General features: G+C 35.5%; 1 protein-coding gene across 5 annotated transcripts; it reads left to right on the top strand.

Moving 5' to 3' along the window:
* The first annotated feature begins 500 nt into the window (after positions 1 to 500).
* On the top strand, positions 501 to 8,631 carry LOC132181167 (reticulon-like protein B8). 5 transcript variants are annotated; one of them, XM_059594255.1, is made up of 7 exons: positions 501 to 695; positions 2,682 to 2,937; positions 4,018 to 4,208; positions 4,291 to 4,471; positions 4,581 to 4,728; positions 5,423 to 5,492; positions 8,213 to 8,631. In XM_059594255.1, the coding sequence occupies exons 3-7, from the start codon at positions 4,028 to 4,030 to the stop codon at positions 8,380 to 8,382; spliced, it is 750 nt and encodes a 249-aa protein (XP_059450238.1). In that variant the 5' UTR covers positions 501 to 695; positions 2,682 to 2,937; positions 4,018 to 4,027; the 3' UTR covers positions 8,383 to 8,631. The 5 variants fall into 5 exon arrangements, with proteins under 5 accessions (XP_059450238.1, XP_059450240.1, XP_059450239.1 ...); XM_059594257.1 differs by lacking the exon at positions 2,682 to 2,937 and having other exon boundaries at positions 501 to 685; XM_059594256.1 differs by lacking the exon at positions 2,682 to 2,937 and having other exon boundaries at positions 4,023 to 4,208.
* The last annotated feature ends 3,422 nt before the right edge of the window (positions 8,632 to 12,053 follow it).

The raw sequence follows: 12,053 nt of genomic DNA, 5'->3' as shown, positions 1-12,053 counted from the left end.
AAAGTGAAAAAGTTTTGTTTTGTAGTGATTTTTTTATTTGAATAATAATAAAAAGTGAATGATTTGATATTAAAAGTGAAAAAGTTAGAATGTTTTGATGTTGATTTTTTTGGAAAATGGTGATGAACAGTATTTGGGCCAACCCAATCCCCATTACCAAACAAACCCTTAGGTGTCATTTTCTGGGTCTAAAGTGAGGGCAAAAGTGGAAGAAAAAAAATTTAAAATGGCATGTGACTTGCACATGATCGTTACCGTCAATTTTAACTCATTTGACTAATAGAATGAGATTTTTTGTCATAAAATGATAGTTTGATGGAGTCAAGTATCATAATTGATAGTTCAAAAAGTGTCAAGACAGTGTAGTTGATGTGGCAACATGTAATTACCCTTAAAAATTATATATGAGCTTTACATAATCAATTGTGGATTTTAGAAAACGTGGACAAAAATTATGTAAGAAATTGATAGCAAATATAACTCGAACATTAAAGTAGCTGCCACTTGCGGAAAAATCATAATTAATTTTCAGTTCCCCCACGCAGCTTTTGCCGGTTCGTATTCGGCTTGCAACTCCTACATGTCTTCCATGCTGCACTAGATTCACACCGCCATCATAAAGAAGTAAAAACCCATAGCTACTCTGGTCCATCATCTTGCTCTATTCTCCACAGAAAACCCATCCGTATTCTCTGGTTTGTGCCCTCAGCGTCTGGTTCTTTCATTTTTATTTTGCTTTTACTATGTGATTCAGTAGTTATCTTAGTAAGAATTTGGTGCTTTGTGCTGAATGAATGGGGTCATATAGATGATGGGTTGATTTAAAGTTTTGTTTTTTTGTAGTTTAGCGGTGTTTCTTCTGATGATTCTGGTTTGTTTTTGAATTCCAGTTTATGGGTCATCGAATGCTTAATTTGTGCTTTATAATTTTTTTTATGGGTCTGTGGTGTCAAATTCAGTCTCTTGGAGGTCACTTTTTAAAGTCGTGCTCAAGATTAGTGCTCCAATGTGCTTTATGCTACTCAAAATTTCTTCTGTCTTTTTTCTTTTTTCCTTTTTCCTTTTTGAGGATTTATTCTAACCTTTTAGCCATTTCTTTATGTCTGCTTTGGCTTTCATTTTCCCCACATTGGTTTTTAGTAGTGGTCAGCTTTCCAGTGAAAATACTTAGATTTGTTTATGGCATGTGAAATGTAACTGCTATGGTGGTACAGTGGCTGTTTTGAAGTATGAAAATTTTTGTTTTCCCGTGCAATCTGCAGCAGTGGTTTTGAATGGATATGTACTCCACTGTGAGATTTTTTTTTTTTTTTTGGGCTTAAGGAAAGAATGAAAGTGCCGAGAAACTGACACAGAGAGCCCCCTTTCAGAATTCAAACATATTTATTTCCCTAGAAGAAAGGTGTTCATGTTGTTTTGCACTTTATGTATGGCATAAAGGTGGGAGAAGAACGGGGCCAGAAGATTTCAAATCCTTTATCATAGCTTGATGATGGTGCTGGTAATAACAAGACCTTATGAGTCTGCTTATACATGTGTTCTGATGATAGAAAAATTGGAGGTTTCTACAAGTGTAAAGTTTATCGTGTTGAGGTTGTGATTGGGTTACGAATATCGGGTGTGGTATTTTTTGGGTTAGTGTGATTTTCCAACTGTGAACTTTCATCGTGGATTTGGGCTAGCTTAGCTAGTAAAGTTTGTAATTTTTGTATAAGAGGCCTACGATTATATCTCACCTTCTCCTCTTTTGGTGATTCTGATGGGGGTGGGGGTGGGGACTAATTAGATTTTCATTGTTGTTTGTTATGCAGTAAAAGATAATATTGAAAATTTGGTTTCTCCCATACCTCTCATTGCAGGAGATATTTATTAGTTTTAATGGTTTGAGATTACAAAAGTTTAAATTTGAATATTCATCATCATCTAGATACAAGTAATTTAGATTTTGAATTTTCTATTTTGGGTTTTATTGTTATCTCTGTCTTGGTATTCTTGGTTGAGTTGGTTTTTGGATTATCTGCTGCAACTGGATTTGAGGCTTTATCTTCTATATGCAGTAGTATTGATTTTTATGTGATCATGCTCTATGGCTGCTATTGGTTTCTTCTTCCTTTTTGCCATCCCTCTTCGGCTTTTGGTTCATAATTTTAATGCGACCTCTGTAGTTTAAGAGCTAAGAATTTATTTGAGGGTTAGAGTTCTTATTATGCGATCTTCCCAACTGTCTTACTCTTACAAGAAGTATTTCCTTTCAAATTTCTCTAGATTTTTTTTTTTTTTTAATTAACTCTTGAAATCAGCAATCAGAGATTTTTTTTTTGATATGTAAGTCAGCAATCAGAGAAATAGAAGGACTAAAGTTAGCTTGGAGTAACTTCTACGAAATGTTTTCCTGCAATGTCTGTTTTGTGCTTGTATTGCCATACCAAGTTTCAGTGATATAGGCATAGAGTCTAAATCATTCCTTGTAGCTTCTTGGCCATTTTGGCGGCTTGGTACTTTTTGCATCTTATGCACACACACAAATCTTGGTGGTCTATGGATGGATACACGGGAGGATCTTGAAAGATAGAAGTCCTTTTTGTTTGTTTGTTTGTTTTTTTTGTTTTTGTTTTTTTGGTTTTTGGATTGGTGAATGAGTGAATTCACTCAAACCTGAAGAAAGTACGAATGTTATACAGAAAAACAAGCAGGCATGCTGCAATAGCAAACAACAGACACCTGACAGAAACTATAACTATCCTGCATGTAGCTCATACTACTGCAAATAAGCTAAAACCATCATGCTGGATATAGCAGACACTGTCTGACTAAGAGCATGAAGAGGTCATGTTTTACCCTTCTGGTCCATTTGGAGCCCCAGTATTAAATATTCATCAAGGCCTGCGGGTGGTTTAGAAGGTCACTAAAAATTGAAGGTCCAGATTGTCAACGCAGGTGTGTGGCCAAAGTATAATATTACAAAAGAATAAATGAAGTTTCTTATGATGTGGGGTGTATCAACTCAGTTTTTGTTAATATTTAATTTCAAAGTGGCTTTACCAAAGAAGCAAGTAGTGACACTTTTTAGAGTATATGATGTCTTATAATTTTGATGCTATGACCACTGAACGTGTTCTTAACTGGTTAGCTTGGGAAATGACTGATTTTTACTTGTATCTTGGGAAAATGACTGATTTTGATACTATAATTTTCACTTGTATCTAGGGAAAATGACTCTGATTTGGAGCTCTTAACTGGTTAGCTTTTCTCTTGCAATGTTGTATTTGAACAAAAGTCCAACTTTTTTTTATCTAAAACTTTCAAAAATATGTGAAACAAAAGAGGACAAGGTGGTAAACCTTAGCCTTGTCCTATCATAGGCAATATATGACTAGTACTTAATTGTTTTTTCTTATTTTTGTGCTTCTTTGTTGTTGTTAAGTAAGCTAGATCTTTATTTACAAGGTCGGGTTTTATGGAATAGTTGTTTGGGTCCCTATTGTTTTTAAATTTAGAATATCAATTATGATAGATTTGGAAGCATGTTGTTTTGGTTATAAAGCAAACAGCTAGGTTAATACATATGAAAATTTGGGTAGATGTTGGAAATTGCAGTGAACTATTCATTTCTGGGTGTCATATTCCTGCTTTTATATATTGAAGAGGCCTTCTACGCGGTCTAAGTTTTATCGTAATTTAATCTATGCTTAAATAGGATAATTAGATGCAGTTTAAATTTTTTGATTGCAAAATGTCCATTATGGAGTCTTGAATTAGGGAATAACATGAGGATCAGGTTAAAGACCTCTCATGTGTCTTATTCCTTAAAGTCACAAAAAAGACCTTTGTTGGCCTATGTCATTGCCTTTAGGTAAATCTATATACTGAATTTTACTGTGTACTTCCACTGCTGTGGGTCCTGCCAAATATTTTACATTTGTCTCATTGCATTTGGATATAAAAATTACCATTGATGTGAGGTTATGAAGCCATTAAGTTCATCTCCTGATAATAGTTTTTTATTGATACTTGAAGCATAGGAACAATGCCTGAGAAAACAACTGCGGAGAATATTTTGAACAGCCTTGTGGAACTTGCTGAGAGTAGTTCAAAGCAGAAATCTGTGTCATTTTTTGGGGAAGAGAAATCAAACACTGTCACTTCTCAGTTCAATCGGCTGTTTGGACGCCAGAAGCCTGTCCACCGTCTTTTGGGGGGAGGAAAATGTAGTATCATTCTGATCAGTGTATTTCTGTCCCTGTAATTTATATAACTATTGTTCTCACTGAATTCTTGTGAATGTTGTAGCTGCTGATGTGTTGTTATGGAGGAACAAGAAGGTCTCAGCTAGTTTCTTAACTGGTGCAACAACTATCTGGGTGCTCTTTGAATGGCTTAATTACCATTTTTTAACTCTTGTATTCTTCGCTCTTGTTCTTGGTATGCTTGCTCAGTTTATTTGGTCGAATGCTTCTGGCTTATTCAGCAGGTGATCTTAAATTAAAATGCTCACTTCTATGCTCTTTGGTTTTTCTTGGTTCAGTAAGTTTGTTTGATGTAGAGCTACATTGTTTTTTGCGGTGACATATTGCACACAGTGGCAAGTCACAAACTAAGGTCCCCCGTCTTGCGCTGCCCGAGGAGATCTTTGTCAACATTGCCATCTCAATAAGTGCTGAGATCAATCGAGCCTTGAGTTATCTTCAGGATGTTGCATGTGGAGGAAATATCAAGCAATTACTTCTGGTATGTTTGAACTCTTGATAGATCAGAAAAGAGTAGAAATAATTAGGCCCTGATTTCCCATGAGTATTCTGGAACTCTAAATCTCCATTGCTCTGTTATTCCAAAGCCACTTCTGCCTTTAACCTTGCACTAGCTTCAAAATTTCAGTTGTTTTTCCTTGAAAAAGTTAATGTTGGAACTAAAGCAGAAGGGAGAGAAGTATGGGATATGCCGTAGATATTATTAAGGCCCTAGCTTCTGCAAGCACCAGAACAAGTTGATGTTGATAATTCAGTGGTGGAAAAAGAAACGTCAAGTTTGATCACAATTGATTAATATTTATTGATCTTATATTATTTCATGTTTTGTATGTGCATGCATTCTTTTATTTGCCTTTTGCATCACACATTTACTTTTTGGTATATTTATTTGATGATGCTAAATTTCCTTTAATTTGAATATCGTCCTACCACTGACTGATGATGCTGGTAAATGAATTAACCTGAACATGCATGTTGAAAGGTCAAATTCAAATGTTAATGTTTTGCCTAATGTAAAACTTAATTGCAAAATCAGTAACGAATCTAGAGAATGCTAATGGATAAGGTTGTAATTGGCTGCACTGTAATAGGAGAGAAGATTTTTTATTGCGCCTTTTTTTCCCAATGACTCCCACCTGTTAGATAGCAATTTAACTATCAAGAAATCCTCACAGGTTGTAGCAAGCTTGTGGGCTGCTGCTGTGTTAGGAAGCTGGTGCAATTTTCTGACTGTTCTGTATATTGGTGAGTAATCTTACTTCTTATACTTTTGAATCTCCTATTAAGTTCTTACTGTTCTGGTTGGATACTGTATGCGCTTTTGATTGTATAGTTTAATAGTTTAGCCAATGCTTGTGAATTTCTCAATATCTTGGATGTCGAACGAGGCATGTTCATCTTTCTCTTCAGGATTTCGGAAAAACTTTGTGGGGTATTTAATAATTTGATAAATCACATGTCTGTATATATCCTATTCAAATTGACTCAACATAATGAAAATAGGAAACAGTAATTGCAAGATGTAGCATAATTTAAAATTGGAACTACAAAATTAATTAGCTCGTAAGTTCTACCGGCATCACTCGGAGTACTGCTATGTGGAAGATGGTGCTTTCGTGCCTTTTGTGGTGTCTTTGGAGGGAAATTAACGACAAAAGTTTTGAGGAACATGAGAGAACTTTGGAGGAAATTAAGTCTTTATTCTTCAATTCTTTGTATCTTTGGACAACTGCTTTTATTTCTCCTTTAGTGATTAGTTATCATGATTTCTTTATTCTTTTTGCTCCTAGTTAGGTATTTTCTTTTGTATACCTCCTATGTACCTGGGGATGCCATATGCTTTTAATGATATTTTGATTACTTATCAAAAACATTAGCTGATAAGTTGTTTACTATTTGATGAAGATGGAAAATGATATAGCAATGACCACTTCTGGGCAATAAATCTATTGGGATATTAATTTTAAATTTTACTTGTTTAGTTGGACTCTATATAGATGGCCTTTGATTAAGCATTTTTTATAATGTGAACGCATTTTTTATAATGTGAACCGCGTAATCTATTGCTGATATAGCATGATCATGTCTAGTGAATGGTTCAAGAGCTTTTGTTTGTTTGCCTGAAATTGAAGCCAGCAAAGATTTCAAATGATTGGGGATCGCTGAGACTCATATGTATTTACATTTTCCTCATGAGTAACTATTGGAAACGGATTTTTAAAAAATCAAAACTTTTTACTGAATTTCCCATGAATCTTTTTATTTCTTTTCTTCAAGAAGCAAATCATAAGATAAAAGACGATGAAAACTAATATTTTCTCTTCAAGTATGATGGTATGTAGAACAAACCTTGTAAAGAATGCTCCAAAAACCTTCTGATCTTCTTCCCTATTCTCTATTTGATACACGACCATAAGAAAGTGTTGGCTTGGCTCTCTTTCTTCCTCCCTATTCTCTAGAGGAGAGAAAAGACTGATTTTTGTCTACAAAAAACCATATGGCCGGACACCCCTTGGTGGGGTATTTATAGAGCTTGGAAAGGGACCTAGATGAACAATAAAACATAGTTCCCATAGGTTTTTAGTTTCTGGTTATCTCATAAACTCCTCGCGAGTCCTATTAATTAATTTTTTACTCTATTATAAAATTATAATTGCACTCTAGATTTTATTTAATTATAAGAGAGTTACTTATCCTACTAATACTTGCAAATAAACCACTCCGTGAGATATCCATAGATGAATAAGATAATTTAATTTTTGCATCACCTTATCCAAGTGCATCTTTAATTCTTGAGTCGTTATAATCACATGATCATCTACAATATTCTTATAAAAAATTCAAATCGTTTAGAGTATTAATTTTACTAACCACTTTGATAAAGTTATCAGGCTTGGACTTAGATGATCAATTCTATTAAATTATCTCAAGGGGATGTTTATCTCTTGTGGAGATTATGGATGTCATATTGATAATACGTGTTCCCACAGTGCTTAATGCAATCATCCAAAATACCAAGGTATTGACTTTACAAGATCTAATTTGGTGGTGAGTCAAAAGTGATTGATATTTCGTATATGAATTCACCATTCTCTTGGTTTAAGAGTCTTTGCGATTAGTAGATATGAAAAATTCATTTATGTGAGAGTAGTTTGTAGAACACATTCCCATAGTGGTCCAGTTCAATGCATTCCAAATGTATTGACATGTTTTCTAGAAGTCTCCACTTCAATGATGGAGACAAATCATTCTATCATATAGTAGTTACTTCACAAATAAAATGCCAAATTTTATCATCGACGATGAACTCGAATTACAAGGTTTAAGTGATTTATGATTTAGATTTTAATCACATATACAACTTGAGGATTGCAATTCATCTCATAAATTATAACTATCCAAATATCATGAATCTCAAAATTAAACAATTTTATTTAAAAGGAGACCTGTTAGACGTACATCTCCCATACATCTCTTTTTTAAATCAACCATTGGATTTGTAGGATCCACATGATCCAATGATTGATTTGAAAAAGAGATGTACCGGAGATGTACGGGAAATGTAAAAAGATCATTTCTCTTTAAAAGTATTGAATTCAAATTGGTTTTTAGGGCACCAATCCTAACAGTAAATGTAAAAATGAAATTGAGGATACTTCCGGTAATTTTCAAGGTTTAGAATAGAGATCAGTAAGGATCATTAAGTAAACATTTTCTTTATGATGACATGGATCTACTTTTATCAAAAAACAAAATGAAACCAATCTAGAAAGAAGATTGAGGGATGCAATTTTCCTTCTTTTTGGCTCATTGTAGAGTTTATCATTGAAAATTTGTGCCCCTGCTTGTGTAAGAAACATATATGGAACTTGGAAACCATTTCGTCGATCTACATATCTATGATAACCTGATGCAGCTTAATTTTCCATTTAACTGTTTTTCAATGATGTTTCGTTTTTCTTTAGGTATTGTTGCTGCCCACACACTGCCAGTTTTCTATGAGAGGTATGAAGATCAAGTTGACAGCTTTGTGTATAATGTCCTTGATCAGATTCAAGGTCACTATCGCAAGCTGGATGCTGGTTTCCTTAGCAAGATCCCTAAGGGAGGGCTTAAGGGAAAGAAGAATGAGTAGAATTATTTAGTTCTTAAAGAACTTCTATTGTTAATCTCATCTGTCTATGGGGGGATTATGTTTAAATATGTATTTGAATGGATAAAGAAGAAAAATCATGTTTGTTTGGATTGAACTGGACAATTAGCTCCACTTGAAGAATGGTCTTTGCTGCTTTATTGAATTCTGGTTCAATTGAATCTTGTCTTGAGAGTTTGTCATCTTGTAAAACTGTGACTGATCAGTTTCTAAGAAGCAGCATTTGAGAATGGTTGAGGGAAAAAGAACGATGTGATTGTTGTAGATTAGTGGAGGCAATGAGTTTGTGTTTTGAGCTTCAATTCTTATTGCTAAACAAGATATGGAGTTTAGGTGGGTTTGAATTTGATGACCATTAACCACCTTGCATGATGACCATAACCATCAACATAAGCTGTTCTTCCCCATCATCCCACCTACTATAGCGAAAATACTCACCAGCTACTATCACCATTACCATGTTCAGTAGGGGTCCTTTCTAGTTTCTACTATCTAGCCAAATTGATTAGTAGGGGGAAATGGGAATACTTCTTGAAAAAAATATCGAGGTGATCTATTTTGCCACATGGTGGGTGAAATGTTAGCACTTTTAAAAATGCTAAATTGCAATTTTAACGGTCAAACTGCAATTTTGTCAAACGTTTAACTGTGTTTTTAAAAATTAAGTTTTCAAATCGCATATTTTAAAATCGTTATTCTAAATTGCACTTTTTGAAATTGTAAACCCAAACAGATCTATCTAACGCTCCCTAGATTATTCAACTAAATAACCTGAAGTGTTATCACGAATGCCCTTACATTATCATATAATTGGAGTGGAAAGTGTGAACTCGTGCATGCACACATATACATTTGTTAACTATCTAGATAAAATAATCATCTTTAACCATCTAGATAAAATAATCATCTTGAAATTAAACGAGAGCAACTACCAAACCATCAAGCCATAACAATCTTAACAAGATCAAACATAAGTACTAGAATAAGTAAATCATATGTCAATCACATAACATAGCTAAACAGCCTAAACATAGTCCTATTCTAAAAAACAGGTAATCTAGAAGCATCAAGCATCATAAATCTGTCATAAGTTTATCACCACTAAAGGTCTAACCAAGAAGCCTATAACATAGCACAAGACAGTCTCACTCCCAAAAGTGCTCATCCAAAAATGCAGGCTCAGGGAGAAGCTCCCCGATCGATAAAATCCATGAGTGAGTTAAATACGCTCATCACATGTTAGTACAAAGTTTATTAAGAGGTTCCGCTTCTATTGAGTTACTACTGTTTGTGGTTAACTTCTGAGTGTTTGTTTAAATGCAACAAGACTAGGTTTACACTGCAGAAGGTTGAAGACATGGAGATGGAGCATTGTTATATATTGTTAAATATATTAGAGAGATATATTGAAGAAGAGAAAGAAAGAGAGAGAGTGGAGAGAGCGGAAGCATATAATGGACTACATTGTAGTAAGACTGATTATAAGAGACCTTTATTTATAGAAACTAAGAAAAGGTAAACATAGTAGACTAAAGAAACCCTATAATATATAAGGAAATAAATAACCATTGAATAAAATTAAATATATTCTTAACATTCCTCCTCAAACTCAAGGTGTAAGCTTGAGTTTAGGAAAAAGTAAGGGAAAGAAAGAGTTTTTTTTTTTTGGAATTCCTTGGAAAAGCTGCTAGTGCCGAAAAAGTTTTTTGAGTGACGCCATAAAAGTTGCTGGAATAGTGGATTGAACCCTTGTGATGGGCCTTGACTAAATTGAGTCATGCATTTAGACTAGAGCCTGGTTCATTTGGTGGCAATTTGACTTGAAAACCATATACTAGTAATGGACTAGCTAGCTTGGTCGGCTGAGTGGAGAGAAAATGGTTGGTTGAATGAGCTAATTTGGCACGAAACCCTTAGACTTTCTCACTTGGTTGGTTGAGTTAAGTGGAGAGAAAGGGTCGGTTGAAGGGGCTAATCACGCCCAAAAACTCGTGGACCGTTGAAAGGTCTGATTTGAAAAATTATGAACTAGTAATGGATTGATGGCTTGGGAAGCGGCGATAGTGACCGATGATGGTAGTGGTCGGCAAGGCATAAGTGGGCCAGTTGAAATGGGCTTGTTTGGCCCGAACCCATGGACTGAATGAAAGATCGGTCTGACCTTATAGTGCCCATTGCAAGAAGATTGACCCAATTTGAACTGCGCCGACAAAGGCTATGGAATCAACTTGAACAATACATGAACCGACTTGAACCCAACAAAACAAACACCTTAACTTGGTGAAGAATCTCTTTTTGTGCCATATAGAGATGCCAAAAGCAAAAATAGATCACAAATATGAAATCAAGACGAAAACTTGAGTAGAAAACAACTGGTCCAATAAAAGTCAACGATCAAAGTCAATAGTCAACGCAAAATAAGTCAAACTAGTCATAATGCTGACTTGTAGCTAAGGCTGACGTGACTATAGGGTTGGCGTGGCACTCTATCTGGATGACATGTGGCTGCAGGAAGAATGGAAAGCGTCTGGCATATGTGGTACACGCGCTTCACTGGCGGCCGTGCCTTAGCGCGTCAAACCCACACAGGATATTCACTGGCGAGTCCAAGCTTTGTTGGCAGCATTCTAGGCGGATATGTAACCACCGGCATCGGATCTATGAAGTGGTATGGCAACCAAGCTAATCGACAGGACTTGGTGGCGCGTGGCAGGACGGTAGCACCTTGGGGAGGCGCGTGTGAGCGTGTGGCTAATCCGAGGAGGCTATACTTTGCAGTTCTAGACTTGTCAAGCCATGATCTGTCGATTGCTGCTATTACTGAGGCGATCAGCACTTTGTGATGACGCGTGATAGAACAAGCAGATTCTTCATTGGCACGTGGCAGCTCGTTTGGACACTGTTGGTGATGCTTGCGATGGGGTGACGATACTAAAATTCGGCAAATGATAACGCCATAAAACTTGATGACGTTTATTGAAGGCCATAGAAAAGTGGCTCTGATACTACGTTAAATATATTAGAGAGATATATTGAAGAAGAAAGAGATAGAGAGGAGAGAGCAGAAACATATAATGGACTATATTGTAGTAAGACTAATTATATGAAGTATTATAGAGACCTCTATTTATAAAGAAGTTATAAGTGATTGACAAGTAAACCTAGTAGACTAAGGAGATGTAAACTTAATAGATTAAGAAAACCCTAGAATACATAAAAAAAGAAATAACCTTAAAATAATATCAAATATATTCTTTAATAGTTATGTTGTGGGAGATTTCTTTTTGTGACAGAAAGGGGCAAGGAAGCTGAAGAGAAAACCAGATGCCTTTTTGCTTTGGGGGCAAAGCACTTCTCTTGCTTTATTTGGGAACTTTTTTTTTTTCTTTGTCTTTTTGAAACAAATACAAATTGTGTATATCCAGCGTGTCAGAAGACATGCACGAGACGGTGGAGCGTGAGAGTGTGCAAGGATTGTTGCTTCAACGTGTGGAATGCGCAATGCAGCCACCTGCCATGAGCATTCCTCACGTGTGGGCTCTCTCTATGCCATGTAGGATAAACGTATGGAGACCAGCCCACCATGTCACCCCAAACCGATGTCAAAATTCGACAGGAAAAAAGTAATTCGGAAAAGACGAATGAAACAACCA

The sequence above is a fragment of the Corylus avellana genome, chromosome ca5 (assembly GCF_901000735.1).
Source record: "Corylus avellana chromosome ca5, CavTom2PMs-1.0".
NCBI lineage: Eukaryota > Viridiplantae > Streptophyta > Magnoliopsida > Fagales > Betulaceae > Corylus > Corylus avellana.
Note: the sequence above shows the minus strand (reverse complement) of the source record. Positions and strands in the feature narration are given on the sequence as shown.